We start from the raw sequence: 20348 nt of genomic DNA on the forward strand, positions 1-20348 counted from the left end.
AGAATTAAGAAAGAACTGTGTTGTAGAAATGTACTTGTATGAATAAACATTGAAATTGCTTCAAAAATAGACTTGACTTATTCGAGTATAAATTAAAATAGTACATTATCAACAATAAAAGAACATGCATCATAATATATCATAGAAACAAGACATTCTGTTTCAGTATACATGCTACTGAGATCACCTAAATGTAAAGTAGAGGTTTCGGAATTTCTGGTTTAAATGTGTTCAATCTCCAAGAAGTGGTTTACAGTAAGTTATATAGGGTAGGTGGCTTATGAAAGATGTAAACATTATAAAACACGAACCTGGTTACTGTCCACGTAACTGTGAATTGTCAGCAGTAACTCTTGTGAACTCATTTTGTCTAAATCCACTTCGGCCAAATTTCGAACTCTACCTTTCTCTCTGACGACACTCAGTGGACCTGTTATTACATACTTTATTTTAGGCTTCTTATAAGAAATTATACAATCTATCTATATATAAAGTTCTCTTCATGGCTCAAGAGTTTGGACACCAAGTAATGGAAAGATCACTCTTTTATTTCTGCAAGTCGGACGGACTAGACTTACCCCACGTAATTTTTTAGGCGAGAAAAAAAAAGGGGGTGGGGGGAGAACAAGTAGTATTCACCCGTCACTAAATAACAGGGCCGGACTTAACCATTGGGACCAAGAAGTCATGGAAAGAGATCAAGTAATCTACTCTGTATTCACCCGTCACTAAATAGCAGGGTCGGACTTAACCATTGTGGGGCCCAAAGCGAAACGGATTTCGCGGGGCCCAGTTTGGGTAGGGATACGAATAATAAGTGAAAATTAAGAATTTGTATTAGAAAATATATTCGTCTTTGCATTTTATTCATTCTTTAATACGCACAGAACTACTACACAAGCATGTAGCGAAGTTATACAGTATATCATAAGAATTCTGTTTCCTACACAGATCACGCTCAATAGCAAGAATTACCAAAAGTTTCAATCTATCTACGAGAATTGTTGACCTCAAGTCATTCATTTGTTTGAGGGACGAGAAGCTTTTCTCTCTAGATTCCACAATTACGGGTATTGCATAATACCCGTTTTATCGAGCGTAGAATTGGCGTTTTCCATATTGAATGACACCACAAAATGACATTTTTTGTCTATATATTTCAGAAGATTTGTACGAGGTTTCTAAAGATTTTAATAATTTCTGGATATTTCCAAGACTTTTTCGTATATTTTGCAATTTCAGGAGATTTTCAGGAGCTCCTGGTAAATCGACAGGAGGCCGCGGGAAATCTGTTATAAGTTATAAAATGGTTAAATTTAATAATTTATACACCTAGAAATAGCGCGGGTCCTATGAAAGTGCGGGGCCCACTGCGGTCACATAGGTTGCAGTGGCCTAAGGCCGGCCTTGCAAAATAGCTGCGTATACTACGCCGCCGGTCGACTAGTATCTATATATATATATAATTCTCTTCTTCCCTCAACAGTTTAAACGAGTAGTAAGGAGTAAAGGAAAGATCACTCAGCGGATAGTCCACGAGAAAACAAGAAGGGCTAATATTTTACTACTTTTCTTTTTATAAATATAAAATGCAGATTATCCAGATAGATACATAGTTAGTAGATGAGACTGAGAAATATAAAGGTGATATCTGGATCCAAAAGTATCTAAAAAAACAACAACAGACACCATGGACCTCATTCAATAATCGTAAACAAACAACATTTAGCCACGTGATTCTCAACCTCTTCTATACAATTACACTATAATTTTTAATACACACAAAGGCTATCACGTGACAGTTTTTTTTCCGTTGTTTTATCAATATAATCACGTGACTAACTGTTGTTTGTTCACGATTGGTGAATGAGGTCCATTGACAATTGGCGACAAAAACGGATGGAGAATGGTCATTTCGTCACGCACAACATTTAGACTTGTTCACTCTAGCAGCCGAAAAATAAACACACCCTAGCCGTCTGCTATCTAGATTATTCAGACAGCCGTGTGTTTTGTCGCTTTCTGTATGTACTAAAACAAGTAAGTTTCTGTTCAGTTCCTTCTATTTGTGTTTGTGACAGGTGGGGAAATGTGATGTGTGTTTGGCGCGTTTTATGTCTAGGGGATGATTATTTTTAAAGCTATCACACACCAACCTATCAGCATATGAATCGGGAGCAGACACGCAACGAGACGAAGCAATGAAAGATAGATACAAAAGTTAAAATAAAGAATATTTATTTACATAAATATACATATAAGGATAAAAAGGGGGAGGGTTTGCATCTATCTCTAGTATATTCTATGTTTAATCATCACTCTTGCACCTAATAAGAGAGTATGTCACTTTGTCCTCTGACTTAGCTGGTATTCCTGTTGATGTCGCAGCTGGCTGTGTCCTGGCTTGAGGTTCTGCAGCTGGAGGTGGCGCTCTAGCGGATAGAGGGACGCCGGTGATATAGTTCTTGTGGAGTCTCAATCCCCAAAATCTAATATCTGTAGTGGGCACAGTAGGGCGGGTGGCCGGCTACCGTGGGCACAAGTGTACTGCGGGCAGAGCTGATCTGCCGTGGGCAGCGTAGTTGACAGGATATGTCCAGTGAGTTGCAGAGGGTTGGCGTAGCTATGACGTCTCGCGCAGACCTGAGTCCATAGGGACGTCGCACCTAATAAGATGACAGGTGGGCTGTCGAATAGGCGGGCAATGCCGATAGCGCCAAGTGGTAGAGTTGAGTAGATCTCAGTAGGCAAGTGCAGTGCTGAATAGCACTGAGCACATAGGCAGTAGTTGAGTGGCGTCGGGTAGACACTGAACAGCGAATAGCAAATAAATAGGCAGGTCAGTGAGCCAGGGCAGTGCTGAATAGCACTAAGCACAAAGATAGTAGGTGATTCTTGATATCAACTAAATAGGCAATAGGCAGACACCTGAGGGAGGCTTCGGATAAATAAAGACAAGTTAGGACATGTCTCTCATACATCTTATCGATGCCCTCGACTGAGGTGCATTCGTCAGATTGGTAAAATTGCTTTAGAGCACAAGGGGGAGGTGATGACAAATGGGATTTGGAAAATAGATGGATGATAGTAGCAATATCAAAATGTACATAAAAGGGGAAACAATAACATAAAATGTACATAAAAGGGGAAATAATAATCTCAAATGAACAACACAGGTGGATAGAGAAAGGAAAAGGGGGGGGGTTGAATTGGGCGGTGGTCAGCGACCCAGATGATTGTTTACATATGACCGTGGGTCGAGAACAATGGAGCGCGCTTGAATGGTGTGTCCGTTCAAGCGGCGCAACTCTCATTAGAGTAAAATGAGTAAAGGGGAGATAATTCAATACAGGGGAGATAACTCATATCTCCTTTCTAAGCGCAGTATTAGTGCGATAGTAAAATCATCAAGGCGATCAACCGAGATAAAGGAAATAAAATAAGGTGTACAAATATATACATGGTTGCATCAATGATCAATTGAGCAACGTAGCATTAATGCAATACTAAATTATATACATAGCACATGTTTATGTTTTCTACTTACGACAGTGAGAAATACACAATGCACTAATTAAATATAAATGAACTAAGCAAAATACACATGATAAAATCCAATGGAAATATACACAGAGTAATTAAGATGGAACTTGTGATTAAGTTCGGCTTACCACCAGGTATTCCTCTAGGAGAAAGAATGTATGAAGTAGTCCAGACTCAATAGCTCAGCGATAGAGAAATAAGAGGGTCTGATTTGATTTGGATCTACTTTATATACAGGCCTGGAGAATGTGGGCGGGCACAGGAAATGTCCTAGGCTAAGAATTATCTTACACGTGGGTGAATTAAACTTAAGATGGGAGCGTCGAGAGGCACTTTGACTCGAGTAATCTCCTAGATCAAAGAGAGACGTAGGAGAAAGGGGGGGGGGGGGGGAGTGACTTGCATTCCACACAAGGTGGTGTTCACTGCGGCTGTCAGACATCCTGCCGATGAGATCAAAGAGTCTGTGCGTATCTTTGCCCCGGTCAAGGGAAGATAAATGAAAGGACGCGCCTTAACTATCTCCAATGTGGTCAACTAAGTCTAGCCTGGAGCGGAAAAGGTGTGGCGGGTGAATGATTTAGGGGTTGGATGGGGAAATAATTAAAATAAAATAAATAAATGATGAAAAATAATAATTAATGCTGTGATAAATTTGAGTGACTCTGACAGCGAGTTTTTGACTTGTCACAGTGTTGTTGATACGTGTGTGGTAGATAATTCAAATATTCGGCCCGCGGGAAAATTCGGCCCTTTTGTGATCAATTCTATCTCATTTTAAAATTGGATTGTTCAGAAAAAACATCACCGAGACAAAACCGGCACTTTGTATTTATGAAAAGCACATTTATACAACGATTTAATTTAGTAACTCCAATACAAGAGGTTAATATGTCTGTAATAGAAGCAACTTAGCGTGTAACCAAATGACATTTCTTTTAAGTGCTTATTGCTTATATAAAATTTTGGGATATTCAAAGCAAGTGTTAAAGGTCACAGCATTAAAATGATGACATTTGTACATAATTTATGATTACTTAGAAAAATGTCCTGTTTTTTAATGTTAGCGAAAAGGCCTTGGCGATGTTTTATCACGCTCACATCTGCAATATTTAAAGTTTTAATATCACTGCTCGGTATGGCAATCCGAATTAAAAAAAAAAAAAAAAAACTTTTGTAGAATCCTAGATGCTGCTAGAAAAGTCAATATTAGAAAATTCAACTATCCGATATTAACATTTCACATGTAGATTATAAGTGAGTCTGGTGTGAATGTATATTTTAGTTTGCTATAGTTATAATGTTATGTTTGGTGTAATGCACAAATTGAAAGACAAATTTCCTTATGGATAATAAAGATTTTTATTATTATTATTATAATTATTATCTTAAAACAAATAATGATATTCTTTTCAAGTAAATTTACTTCCTTACCCGTTCCTATGTCAGTTCGTAACGTGGCGCCCTCTAAGTTTGTGACATACTTCAATGTAACTAAGGAATCTGTTAGTAACACAATTGAAAACAAAATAATTTGTCATCTTTGATGATATATATACACATTTTTTTAACAAGGCATACAGAAACAAAACAAAAAGACACGCATTTTATATGGATCATCGGCATTAGCGTGGAAAATATTTCTGGATAAAATATAAATTGTGAAGCTATGTGTCAAAAAATTGCATGGATACGTAACAACTGGGTCGAGTTTGAATTGTAGACTAGGAATTTTTTTTTTTTTTTTTTGAAAATTGAATCAACCTGGATTTTGCTGAGAGCCAAGCTGCCCCTTACTCCGGTGCCACAATAAGCTCATGGCCAATGGATAAAATATACGTTACAAATTTTAATAATCTTCAAAATTGATGTCGCTATTAAAGAAGGCCAAATTTTCCGCCTTGTCAATAAGGGCCAAAATTTCCGGTGCCAAAATTTCCCGTGCCTACATTTCCTAGATTTCTCTACCACCATATGTCCACAAAAGAGATTGAACAAAATCGCACTGAGCGTGCTATAGAAGCTGAAAGACTCGCTATGTTAAGGCACTAGCTGTATATAAACCGCGGCTTGCGGGCCTTAGATTTAGGTATAATTGATCTACTAGATTGAATTTATATCTATGTCAAACATGGAGAATGTTCCTTTTAATTTTTTTTTCATTTTGCCAAGAAAATAAAAATAGAATGTGAAAAACCGACATATTCATATCCAATATAAAATACTTTGAAAACGGGTTGACCTGATTTGTTCAGAAGTTTCGTTTTTTAATAGAGATACAATGAGGAATTTTGGTCTATTTTTACGGCCCTCAAGGTTGTGGGAGGGTCTTTAAACATACACCACCGTCTCGGACATGATCTAAGAAACATTTATGTCAAGTTTTATAAAGATTGGTCAAACGGTTTTAATTTTTATTCTGGACATACATTCATACATGAAGGCGCGGTGGCTGTTTGGTTAAGCGCTTGGCTTCTGAACCTGGAGTCCTGGGTTCGAATCTCGGTGAATACTAGGATTTCGAATTTCGGGATTTTTAGGGCGCCCCGAGTCCACCCAACTCTAAAGGGTACCTGACTTAAGTTGGGGAAAGTAAAGGTGGTAGGTCGTTGTGCTGGCCACATGACACCCTGCTCGTTAACTATTTGCCAAAGAAACAGATGACCTTAACATCATCTGCCCTATAAACCGCATGGTTTGAAATGATAGCGTTACTTTTTATATACATACATACATACGCCTTACTTTGTTCTTTATATTATAAGATAATAAACAATAATAATATATTATTTAAAAAATGAGTAGTGTTGCACTGCTGAAGGAATTTTACACTATACAACAAAAGAAAGAAAGAAAAACAAAACACAAAGTACTCCTGGTTTCCTGTGTAATGACCCTTGACACCCTCTAGCAGAGGGTGAAGAGAGTAACGGGGGGGGGGGGGAGTATGGACATTTTTTTGGTCTAGTTGGTCACAGTCATGGTGACCTCTGGGTGGTAGATGTAGGTAGTACTAGTTAACACAGGCGATCGATTTTTTTTTTGATTTTTTTTTGGAGGGAGGTAATTTCTTTGAGAAAAAGTTAACCGGCTGTGTCAAGTCGAAGGTTCGGGTCTCATGGAAACCGGGTCACGAAAGTTCACGGTAGCAAGCCCGGGTCAGAGCCTGTCTACCTATGTTCAAAACTATTGTGTCTTTACCATCAAGGACGGCAGAAGTAAAGATCTAGGTCACGATAAAATTTGATACACACCACTCCGGGGAAGGGTGCTAAAATTCAGAATAAATCTAGACTAGTTACTTTTGTGATCCTACTAGGTATGTCTAGTCATGTCGCTCAAAGACTTGTCTTACTTCTTGTGACAAAGCTTTATCGAATTATATCTGTCTGTCTGTCTGTCTGGTACAAATCTTGCACACGTTTCTCTCCCACTTCCCATTCTCAGATCAAGTTGAAACTTTGCACAATTAATCATTATCCGCAACAAAACATGAAGAAAAAAAAAAAGGTTACAAAGACAGTTTGTGTGGAAACAAACTCAAAATCGGCCCCCCCCCCCCCACCGAAGTGGTCCACCCAAGCAGGTAAAAAAGGCAGGTTTCAATATTTTTAGAAAGGACATCAGAATGAAATTCTATCAAAGACAAATGACAGAGAAGAATGGAGAAACATGGTTGACAGATCTTGTGTGGTGCCCCGGCAGACCAAAAGATAGGTGAAAGTGAATTTGAAGTTAGATGCGAACCTGGCTTAAATGATGTTTTATAATAAATATCTAATTGATCTAATTGTTTTGTAAAGGAACAATCTCTTATTCCTCAAGTAAAAATCATTTCCGTAAAAAAAAATCCCTTTAGTTAAGTGTTTTATTTGTCTCGTTTGTGTGTACAGTTCACGCGATAATATGAAAAACTACTTATCAATTGTTGTTTTAAAGTATGTACAACTTGTATGCATAGTAAATATGTTTTCTCTTTAAAAAAAAGGAAATATTTTTTTTTTTATAAATGTAGAAGTTAGTATAACAGAACTTACTTAACTTAGCAATACAAATGTAAAAAAATATTTTTTTTGATAAAAAAAACTAAAACTGTTTGCATAAATGTGCTAAAAATAGGGTCATTGAACTTCTCCCCTACTAACGAGCATCCCGTGTTTTTTTTTACTTTTAATAGTGAATAGTTGTAAAAATTGATGTATTTTTTATGAAAAAAAACTGCTTGGATAAGTGATTTAAAAAATTAGATATTTCGCTTTCAGAAAAGAAAAAAGTAGCCGTTGCATCAGAACTTTTAATGTTCCGAGGTTTCTATCCCTACTAACGAGCCTCCCGTGTTTGTTACTATTAATAGTGAATAGTTGTACAAGTGGTGTATTTTTATGAAAAACTGCTTGCATAAGTGCTATCAAAAATTAGATTTTTCGCTTTCAGAAAAGAAAAAGGTAGCCGTTACATCAGAACTTTAAATGGTCTAAATAATTATGATGTCGGATTTTCACTATCTATTCTAGTTTACGAGATCTAAACGGGACGGACGAACAGACATTCCACACAAAAACTAATAGCGTCTCTCCCCCTTTCGGGCGCCGTTAAAAAAACAATTAATGAATTAAATTAGTGTTGTATGACTAATCTAATTTTGTTTGATATATAAAAAGGAAGAAAATCTTATTGAAAGATAAAGCTGTAAATGTGCAGTTCTTTAACTTTTATAAGCTTTTTAAAAGTCTTTTTATATTTTGCTCGTTTCTAGCCTGATCACTTTCTAAATAAAATGGTCTTACTTTCTATGCCTAGTATGGTAAATCTAAAAATGGTCCTAATTTAGTATTACTCTGGTCTATTATCTTATAAATTACAGACATTCCTTCATAAGAAGATATATTACATCCTACAGGTATAAGTATATCAATCTAGTAGTGCATGTAATTTAGAGACTTAAACGCTTCTACCTCCTTGGTTTTCCTGGCTGATTTAGGCAACCCGTTCCATACTCTAATAATGGCACTAGGGAAGAAGGTGCAATTATGCGAATTTGTCCTAGCTTATTGAATACAAAATGTGCTTTTATAAGCAATGTGATTTCTCTGAACATTGTGGGCGCGTATCAATAATAGTTCTCATTTCAAACCTTACAATCTATAAGCAGATTATGAAGAGGCCATCAGTTTATGTGGTTAACGAGAGTGTCATGTGGCCAGCACGACGACCAACCACCTTTACTTTCCCCCAACTAACGTCAGGTACCCATTAAAAGCTGAGTGGATTCAGAGGCGCTCTAAAGATATCGAAATTAAAAGTCTTCAGCAGAATTTGAACCCCTAGGTTCGGAAGCAAGCGCTTTACCACTCAGCCACCACGCCTCTTAACCAATAATAATAAACTAATAAACATTATTGTCTTGTATACCAAATTTTACCAACTAGTTTAGACTAGGTCTCGTAAGATCTCTTTAAAACTAGCTTTCACTAAATCATAGTGACCAAATATGACCCACGCTTAACTTAAATGAACTACTTTTTTGTTGCTGTACGCCCAAAAAGAGATTTAGATCTACTTGGTTATTTACAAAAGGATTACCTGCAACCGTGTCCGAATTGGCAATAAGTGTCACCACCGGACTTCGGAAATGAAAGAAGAACATGACGACTCCACCGATGAAACCAATCAATACGATGCCACGTACGACATTGTAGGACATTCTGAACTCCATTTGGCTACAGACGACTAACTCCTGGAGAAATAAAAAGCAAGAATATTGTGTTAAGTTTTTGTAGGTTTCCGAAATGACTTGTTTTTTTAATCTTCAAAACATCAATCTAAATATCGTCTCTATCCACTATGTGAAACACCTGAGAACACACGAAGAACCCAGCACTAGATTTGTCAAGTTGGATTTCAAAGACTAGAAAGTGACTTCATGTGGCTACTGTTATAAAAATTAAATTTCCCTTGCCCCAGAAGTAGTGACTATTGAATGACCACTCTATGACACGTCCCACCTGTGTTGTGCGGCCAGGTGTGTGCTACTTTGCTGTTATGGGAGTTGGGGGTGGGGGAAATCAATTCTTTTACGCGAAACCGGGAAGCGTAGCAAGGTTGGGTCTAAATGCCGCGACATTAAGTCGAATTCGTGTAGAACTTGAATTTCGAGCTGTGAAAATGCGCGTGTTACCAACAAATATCTTATCTTATATTTTACAGACGTTACTTCAAAAAAAAAAGAAGAAAATTACTTCCTACGCATTCCATGTGTCAATCTAGCCATACATTTAATCAATGACTTAAACTCTGATAAGTCGTTAGTTTTCCAGGCTGATTAAGGCAACCCATTCCATTCTCTAATGGCACTAGGGAAGAAGGAGCACTTGTATGAATTTGTCCTAGCGTATGGAATAAGAAAAGTGCCTCTATCTTTGTGTCTTTCATAGTATTTCATTAGGTTTTGTTTTTCTAGTTGTAAGCTAAGGCTTAGTAGCATGTTACTATAACAGACTAGAGTTGATAATGTTTATTGACATGATTCATTAGCTTAGAGAAGAGAAGTTCTTGGTCAGATTGCTAGAAAAAAAAAAGTTTATTATTGGAGATTTTCATAACTGTTTGAAAACCTATAAATAGCTTTTGTTTTGGTGTCTCCGGTGTGCGGATGTAAGGGCGTGTTCAAAGCTTTTGTTTCAAATAACTCAAGGATACTGGTGTGACACGGCTACTTTGTGTGGTCAACCGTGACACACGGTCAAGTGTTGGGTACCTGGGAGTTAGGGGACTTGCGGGAAGTGACGAGTGTGTTGTAAACAAGAAGAAGGAAGTCATCTAGTGGAGTTGTTCTGTATATAATGTTAGCTTCGTAAATATGTTATGTTTGAATGCTTCACAATTAAAGGCAGTTTATACTTAAAAGGACTTGTTTCTTCACAGATACTTTTCGGGCAGTTTTTATTAAAAAATGTTTGTAAAATGTTTTACGTGTTTCGGATGTTCCTTCAGAGTTGAAGATAGTTTACTTCCTAGTCCAAACCTCCCGCAGGACGACGGGGGATGGGAGCGGGCAGGATTTGAACCCTCGACCATCGATAAATTCGAACGACAGTCCAGCGCGCAAACCGCACGACCTGGCAGCCATCCTGCCTGTAGTATTAGCACTACAGAATCCAATTGTTTTGAGCCCTTTCGTTTATAACTTTTATTTAGTTGACAATTTTGAAGTTCAATTGAGAGATCATGACAGAAATATGCTTTTGATCACCCTTCATGGTCTAATTCACCCGAAGTAGATGCTTCTGGTTTGAAGTTGCTGTGTGTTTAGTATAGAGTCTTGTTCCATGTTGAGTATTTTGTTACTAGATCTGGGGGGGGGGGGGGGGGGAGGAGTGCCTTCTTTTAAATGTACTCTTATAGCCTATATTACCGAAAAAAACAACAAGGAAAAATCCATCTTTCATTGGTTTAATTAATATTTGCATAAGAACAGTCACCACTAATTAATACAAAACGTACATATAAGCCAAATGTAAATGAAGTTAAACGTAGAGATTGATAGAATGGACTCTTTTATCAAAAAGTAAATTAGATCTAGATCTATGTAGATATACAATCTGTATACACTACGAAGAGATTTTGAAAAAATAATGTTATAACCTATTATGCCTTTTGATAGTAGGCTTATTCGCAGACAATATATTTTGAGACTTATCTAATGATGCTTTTATATTAAACCTCTCAATACGTAAACAAAATCTAATAAAATACTCAGAAAGACACAAAGATATAGGCACGTTCCTCGTTCTATATGCTAGGACAGGGGTGGGCAAATTACGGACCGCGGGCCACATGCGGCCCGCCGGAGTGTTTTGTGCGGCCCGACGACACCCTGCAGAAATCAGGTATGCCCACACTATATACATATAAAAATGCAAATATTAAAAATATTTATATAAATAATTGAAACTGTCTTATTATAAAAAGTTTCAAGTAAACGAAGATTGTGCTTATTGGCTATACATCAATACTCGATTGAAGACACAATCTCTCAGTGTTGTGTAGGCTTGGAACAAGATGGATAGTTTAACAACTGATGGAGCTCGATCTTTCACTGAGAAAAATATCCCAACCATAAACTCTAAACAGGAAAGTTTGTACAAAGCTGCATAACATTTGAACAATACAGTAACTCTCACTTATGCCTACTAGAGCCAGGATTATTAAACATCGGTAATTCTGATTTATGAACAAAATAAATCAATGCATCCGCCAGCCTAGCATGGGCAAGGTAAATGAGAATATAAAATCTCAATGAAGAAATAGTTATTTTACTTGACTGTGACCATGTTACCAATATTTCTAATGAAGAGTGAAAGAAAGATTTCATGTTTTCTATAATTTGTATCGAAATTGGTTCTTTGCCAATGAAATTCAAATGCGTGTTAAATCCTTTCAAACCAAGCGTTTCCGTTTCTACAAGCAAGCAAAAGAAAATAGTTTTTGTCATTTTCTTTTGCTGAAAGGTGAAACTATTTCGAGTGAAATGATTAAAAGTACAACACTTATTAAGATTCCTTAATTGTGCAATTTATAAAAGCAAATTTTAAGACGTCAAGAACCAGTCTTCAATGCCAACAGCTCACCATTTAGCGCAGAAGCTGATTCAGCTCCAGAGGACATAACTCCAAGCAAAGAGAACCTCCAGACAATATTTCCATAGAAGTCTTATAGGTGCCAGAAGCTGTATTTCAACACTTGAAAAAAAAACGTTGCTGCTGTTATTAGGGTCCACATACGTCTGTTTTTCTTCTTCTTCTTCTTCGTTCTCATTTTACATGTTGGAGGGCTCAGTTCAGTAATCCCAAATCTGAGATGAACCGCGCATTGGCTTCCAGATCAGGCAGTTCGCAAAATAGTCTTTGCAGGGCCTTCGGGCCAGAGTCTTGTTCTGGTCTCTTGATATAGTATGAAGCTTTCAAGGACATGGTCATCATTCTCTGGTGAGGCCGACATTTAACTTCCGAAACATGTTGTTTCATTTAGTGAGCAAGTTTGTTATTTTTTTTTAGAAGCTAAACAAGTATAATCATTGGTCAATGTTGACTGACTAATTTGACAATAGTCACAAGGGTAACAACTAGTAAGCTAGTTCCACAGTTCAGGAACATTATGCATGAGTGTAAAAAGTAAAATACTGCACATTAAGTACAACAGTATATTTCTGGGGATAGTGTGATAGAAAAAGACAACAACAGTTAAAAAAAACGTAAAATTGGTTTCAAACATTGCTAACTCTGGTTGTAATTTTTCAACGTGGAGTGTGGAAAAAAAAGGAAAGAAACGTAAATATAATACAGTGTAAATATGAGCTAAAAGACATTCTACACAATTAGCTAGCGTATCTTTCTAAGATATATATATATATATATATATATATATATATATATATATATATATATATATATATATATATATATATATATATATATATATATATATGCGGCCCGCCATTCCCAGTTGTTTTTTTATGCGGCCCTCGATACAAAAAGGTTGCCCACCCCTGTGCTAGGACAAATTTGTACAAATGCTCATTCTTTCCTAGTGCTTTTAGAGCATGGAATGGGTTGCGTGAGCTAGCCAGGAAAACCAGTGACTTATCAGAATTTAGGTCATTGGTTAATATGCATGACTAAATGCATGACGCGTAGGAAGTAATCATCTTTTTGAACTAACGTCTGTATTATATAAGACAAGATAAGATAATGTCGAGTTCTATCTATCTATATCTTTACGAAATTAGAAATGGACATTTTAATTCTAGACTATATAAAAAAAAATAATGAAATGAAAGTCTACCTAATCCGGTTGCCTTATTAGATCTAGTAGCCTATGCTTATTTCTGGGCGGTATTTATGAGCCTAGAATAGATCTAAAATGATGCTACTTAAAACCATGTTAATAAAGTACCATTAATCTGTTGAAGGATAAGTACAAATACCATCGCTCTGTTCTTGAGAGAACCCTAATGACAACGCAGCCAAAACTCTCAATAAAGCTTCTTGTCACAACTCTGGAGACAAAGGTCAGGGAACTATATAATAATTGGTGGCTTGAACTATCCGTAAACATGCAGAGACATGCTGACACTGGTGACACAACCTCTTTCTATGAGTCGCTTCGACGTGCCTATGGCCCAACTTACCAGACTACAGCGCCGCTAAGATCCTCCGATGGTTCTACCCTATTAACTAGCAAGGTGAACATACTAAATGGCTGGACAGAACACTACAGCTTGCTATTTGGTGATAAAAGGCACGTATCGGAGGAATCGCTGGCAAATGTCCCTCAGAAATTTATGAGAGAGGAACTCGACGACCCACAGACATTTGAGAAAGTTGAAACAGCAATTAATAAACTCAAAAAACAAACAAACACAAAGCACCTGGTTCTGATGGGCTTCGGGCTGAAATATTTAAAATGGGTGGTGTCGCCCTAACCGAGAGGCTAACAGACTTGTTAGCTCTATGCTGGGAGAAGTGCGTGGTTCCACCTGAACTTCGAGAGTCCGTAATCATATCCCTATACAAAAGGGGTGACAAGTCTAACTGCTCCAACTATCGAGGCATTACACTTCTGTCAGTAGCAGGAAAGATCTTTGCTCGAGTATTGCTCGACCGACTAACCCACCCTTTAGTGGACAAGGTGTTATCTGAGAGCCAATGTGGCTTCAGAGCCGGTAGAGGTACACCTGACATGATATTTGTTCTGCGAAAAGTGCAAAGAGCAGAACCTAAACCTATACGCTGCCTTTGTGAACCTCACCAAGGCTTTCGACACAGTCAGTCACGATGGTTTGTGGAGGATTTTGGCCAGGCTCGGATGTCCACCACGTTCCTATCCATTCTCAAGCAGCTTCACTTGGGACAAAAAGGCCAGATTAGACACAATGGTGCCCTTTCTTATCACTTCCCAATAGAAAATGGCGTGAAGCAGGGCTGTGTACTTGCTCCTACTCTATTCGCTATCTTCTTTGGCGTAATGCTGGGTCAAACAAGGAAGCGATTGCACGAAGGCATCTACATCAGGTTTCTTTTGACGGCAATGTGTCCGATCTTCGACGTCTACTATCCCATACAAAAACAAACAAGATGGTCATAACGGAGCTTTTCTATGCCGATGATTGCCCCCTCCTAGCTCACAATGAACATGATCTCCAGAACGCGGTCAACGAATTTGCATACGCTTCGGTTTATCTAAAAACCTCGGGAAAAACAGAAGTCATGTTCCAGAAGGCACCTAATAAAAGATACTCAGTCCCAAGGATCACCGTAAACGGAAGGCCCCTTAACGTGGTAGACCACTCACATATCTGGGTAGTATAGTATCAAATGACACCTCACTTTCACCGGTATGGACAGTATAGAAGGACTTCTTATGGTCCGACAGTTACGCTGGGCAGGGCACGTATCCGTATTGGAGACGAAAGTATGCCAAGGGAAGTCTTTTTTTGGTGAGCTAAAAGGTGGTCGACGTAACAGAGGCGCCTCAAGGAAACGCTTTAAAGACCAGCTTAGGCGTCAACTTGCCTTAGCTGACAGAAGAGGGCACCTGGTTGCATGCGGCCACAGAACGAGACAGCTGGAGGTCACTCACAAAGGCCGCGGGATGCACATTTGAGACCAAAAGAAAATCCGCTGCCGAGGACAGACGCAGACGCTTAACAATCTGGGTATATTTAAAACCAAAAAATAGCTTTTCTTTAACGGAAATAGATCTACAGTGTTTACAAACAATTTGAAAAGCCGTAAATGGCATAATCTATAGTAATACTACATCTAGCTATATATCTAGAAAATATAATATATCTCTAGTTGATTATAGATCTAGTGCTAGTCTATAATTTTTAAAAAAAATCTAGATCTAGATCTATTATCAGAATGATAATACTGAGTCAGACAGGAAAACCTTTTTTTTCTTTTAAAGCAGTATTTAAGTCATTGATTAACATGCATACTAGATTGACATAGAAACGAACATACGTAGGATGTAGGCCTAATCATCTTCTATTTAGAAGTAAAGTCTCTATTTTATAAGAAGATAAGAAGATTATTACCATGATTATATATTACGACTGTATAGAAAAGACGTCTACTTTGATTGAAGACACTATTGATCTATTTCCGATAACAAAAACGCCTAAATCTATATTGAAGTTTAAAATATACCCAGATTGCTAGATTGTGTACTTTATTATTTAGAACTAGTTTACCCGGCTTTTAGGGGGTGAGGTGTCTCATTACGTTTTTGTTTGCTCCTATATAAAAGTCTTATATGCTGTTTTAATCATTTGTAAAAATATCTATAAAATGTTTCCAAGTCATACCAAAGCCGCATTTTTTGTCATGTTTGAGTGATTAAATTTTAACAGCATAGGCCTCCCCCCCCCCTTTTTTTTTCCTTAACACACGCTGTATGTAAAGGTTTATAGTCATGATATGTTTCTTCAAGATTAGTACAAAATTTATTTTATATATAAATATATATATATATATATATATATTTTTGGTTTCCATTCGTCATACTTTCGTTATTTTTTTGTTTTGTTTTGTTTACCATACCAAGTGTAGAAAATGCGTGAGATAGATGGAGAGTGTGATTTTGTACTTTAAAATTATAATTAATGTACATTGGTTGTACATGTAGATCTACTTGAAATAGGCCTTATTAAAAATTATTATTTTTAGCGACAACCGAAAGGGGGAAAAGATGCTATTAGTTTTGTGTGGAATGTCTGTCAGTCTGTCCGTCCGTCCGTTTTGATCTCGTAAACTAGAAAAGATAGTGAAAATCCGACATCACAATATTTTAGACCATTCAAAGTTCAGATGCAACGGCTACTTTTTTTCTTTTCTGAAAGCAAAAAATCTAATTTTTTTAAATCACTTATGAAAGCAGTTTTTTTTTAAATGCACCACTTTTATAACTATTTACAATTTATAGTAACAAACATGGGAGGCTCCTTAGTAGGAGAGATAAATATTTATCATATATTTAACACATTTTTGCAAATGGTTTATTTGTATTGCTAAGTTAGGTAAGTTTTGTTATTTACTTTTTTAAAGAGAAAAAATCTATTTAGTACGCATTTAAGTTGAACATAATTTCAAACAACAATTAATAAGTATTTTTTCATATTATCGTGTGAACTGCAGTGCAGTGCTACAGCAATAGAACACTGAACTCAAGGTTGTTGTTTTTTTTTTACGGAAATTTTTTTTTCTTGAGGAATAAGAGATTTTCCCTTTACAAAACATTTAAAGCAATAGTATTTTCATTATAAGACATTAGTTAGACCAGGTTTCCATCTGACTACACATTCACTTTCACCTATCCGTCAACCTTCTTTCTCCATTCTTCTCTGTCATTTGACTTTGATAGAATTTCATTCTGATTCTGAGTAGCCGAAATTTAGCCTTTTTTTTTTTTTTTTTTTGCACCATCAAATCAATTAAAATTTAACTAGAAAACGAACATTAGTGCTTCCACTGGTGAGTGAAGCACAGTTGTGGAAATAAGTTAAAGCTGCAGCATGAATGAACTGCATTAGCTGGGTATTTTGGTGATGGCACTGCAGAACTGACTCACACCTATCATCATGATTTCAAAATTAATGTATTCCTTTTCCGACATTCACAGTTGAAAATCATCTTACATAAACATTGAACATAATTGAAAACATATTGATCGTCCTCCTTTCATCCCTGGGTTCAGAAAGACATAAGCCTATTGGTAGCGGGCCTAATTGTTTTCGTAAACACCCTTAACTGTACGTCACTCAAAAGTTGAACTGAAATGTCTTCCTTTATAGAGCTTTTCGAATCGATAGTGTGTAATACTCTTCTCAAACACACACACACACAAAAGGATATAGGCCTAATGAACTATCTTTTAGGCTTCCCCTATAACACTCTATAGCTTGAGAAACAAAAAAGGAAAACTTATATTATTCCAAACTGCAAACAAAATAGATTGTAGATTGAGATCCAATATAGAACAATCATAATACAAACAAATCCTATTCAAAATAATAAAGCTTATCTAATGGAAATAACTCCACACTTTAACTACATCTCTTAATAGTGCAGAAGTTATATCCTTCATTCAGCATTAACAAAAAAAATAATTATCAATAATCAATCAACTAATTTTTAAATTGATTCATTTTTTGTTCGGTACAATCAATAGTTGGTTAAAATTTCAACTTAATCCGAGAATGAGTCTTGAAGAAATATTTGTAAGCAATTATCTAAGGGGACCAAAACTCTACATATTTAGCCATATCTGTAATTCTGAAGGATGAATTTCCCTTGTCGGTATCAAACAAAATAATTAATTACTAGTAGTTAATTGGTTCGGCAGCCACCGTTTAATTATTTTGTTTGGCTACCGAACCGAGGGGTTCCGGTTCGAATCCTGGTGAAGACTAGGATTTCTTTTAAATTTCGGAGTCCTTGGGCACCCCTGAGCGAGACCATGCGTTACAGAAGGCCTCACCACTGACCTACGACGTCACAATCTGTGGGCTGTGGAGACCTATATCTCGTTGGCACGTCGTACAGGGCTGTACCTTGACTACAAGCTATTGGTCGAAACTGCCCACATGTTGTGACGTAGCAGGTCAGTGTTCAGGCTTTCTATGACGATTGGTCTCGTCCTGAGTCAGGCAGTTCTTTTGGGTGCCTGTCATGTTCATCTACACAACTGTGAGATTTCGCCTTCTGAGTTTCCGACATGCTCAATTTCGCACCCAATGGCATGGTGTAGCGCGGTGCAAACGTTAAAACATTTTGATAGTGAACAGGTCGCCATTGTTTCTGTTTTCATTGACAAAAGATTATAATTTTGAAGCAATATATAATTCTTCTCTAGCTCATGAATAGAATGACATAATTTTAGGGATTGTCCTAATATATGTGCTATTATCAAATGTGTTTTCCAAAACACGCGGAACATCTTTATGAAAGCATGTGTGTAGAAGATCTAATGTCTGGAGCTAACGACAATGTGTAGCACAACTTTAGAAGAGATCCACTAGAGATTAGCTACAAGTAGGTCTCTAAACGTAAACCTAGAGTTGAAGCTAGGTGCTGAAACAAATGATACATCATGGGCTTAGCCAGGATTTTTTTCGGGGGGGGGGGGGGGAAATTATATATATGTGTGTGTGTACACAATTAATCTTTATTACATTCTGACCCTTTCGGAAGACGTTTATTGTTTATTGTAGACTCCCCGCCCTTGCTCGCAGCGCTCCCCCAGCGCGGGGCGAAGCCCCGCCGCAGAGCACTATTTCTGGTATTGAAAGCCAACAAAATGCATATTCTGAGGTATCTACAGTGCATTATCTTGCTATTAAAAAGTTTTATTTCAAAAACATAATGTGCTATTCTTGCTGACTTAGACCCTCTCGCGCCGTTCGGAGCATTTTCCGGCAAGCTGTTTCCGCAACTCTTATTTTGCGTAATTCATTTTGTCGGAGAACATGTCCCGCAAAACCTCATGCGACGCTCTGTCACAACCTTACTAAGGATTTGATTCCCAGTTCGGCATATGATTTCTTTGATTTAGACCCGATCTCTATGACTGACTCCTAAAATCTGTCTTAGCCATCTTTGTTGAGCCACATTTAATTAGTGTTTTTCAATTTCGTCAGAAGACTATTCACACTTTATTAATGGAGCCCAAGCCACTGGTAGGAATTTGTAACCTTTCTTGACTACGCTCTTGGAATTACATGCCTGTATTTCGCTTTAGATTTTATATCGAAAAGGAACGTTTTTTCGTCAAATCATCTGTTGAGGGGTTTTAAACTAAAAAATCTCTGGAGTTTTTTTTTTTTTTTTTAATTCAAAACCCCATTTAGCTACGATCATAGAATTTGTTGACTGTAGTTTGCTATAAAATAATATTGAAGAGAGAGGTTTTCAACTCTAAACGCTCTGTAGGGGAATTTTAAACTCTAAACCATCTGGAGGGGTTTTAAACTTTAAAGAAAAAGCCATCTGGAGGAGGGGATTTAAACTCAAAACCCCTTTGACTACGCTCATAGATTTTATAGTGTGTAATTTGCTTTTTTTTTTATATTGAAGAGGTACTTTTTAGCTGCAAACCCCAACTTGAGGGGGGGGGGGAGGTTAAACTCAAAACCCCTTTGGCTACGATCATAAAATTTTGAATGTATAATTTTTTTAATTGAAGAGGGGGTTTATAGTAAATTTTGGATGGGGTTTTAAAATCAAAATCTTCCTCAACTGTGCTGTTGGAATTTGGGGATTGTTGTTTGCATCTTGTTTTGTTTTGTTTTATAGAAGAGGGGGATTTAACTGCAAAAACCTCTGGTAGGGGGTTTTAAACTCAAAACCCCCTGGTAGAGGGATTTGTATCTCAAAACCCCCTGATAAGGTTTTTTAAATCTCAAAACCCCCAGGTCGGGGGGTTTAAACTCAAAACCCCCTGATACAGGGTTTTTAACTCAAAACCCCCTCGGCTGTGCTGTGGTAAGTGATGATTTAGTATTAAAATCTCACCTAAAATAAACAAAATGAAAGCAAAAATCAGTCACTTAATTCCGTCCCCCCCTCAGGGGGGGATTTCATTTCGGGGGGGGGGGGGGGTTTGAACCCCAAGAACGCCCCCCTGGCTACGCCCATGTGATACATACGTATATTAAACATAAATGAATAACAGCACCAGGGACCAAGATTTTAAGAGAGAAAGTAGTGAATTAAAATGCTACGAAAATAAGGGCATGCGCCGAC

The 20348-nt window shown here is 37.2% G+C and overlaps 1 protein-coding gene across 1 annotated transcript in view; it reads right to left on the reverse strand.

Moving 5' to 3' along the window:
* LOC106067101 (uncharacterized) overlaps positions 1 to 20348 on the reverse strand; it is an 85901-nt gene that overhangs the window by 13010 nt on the left and 52543 nt on the right. The window contains exons 3-5 of the mRNA XM_056012257.1: positions 9127 to 9280; positions 4978 to 5046; positions 312 to 430 (exon numbers count right to left, since the gene is read on the reverse strand). Coding sequence (XP_055868232.1) covers positions 312 to 430; positions 4978 to 5046; positions 9127 to 9259 — 321 coding nt within the window. The 5' untranslated portion in view covers positions 9260 to 9280. The remainder of the gene's footprint in view (positions 1 to 311; positions 431 to 4977; positions 5047 to 9126; positions 9281 to 20348) is intronic.

Source organism: Biomphalaria glabrata, chromosome 15 (genome assembly GCF_947242115.1).
Source record: "Biomphalaria glabrata chromosome 15, xgBioGlab47.1, whole genome shotgun sequence".
Lineage (NCBI taxonomy): Eukaryota > Metazoa > Mollusca > Gastropoda > Planorbidae > Biomphalaria > Biomphalaria glabrata.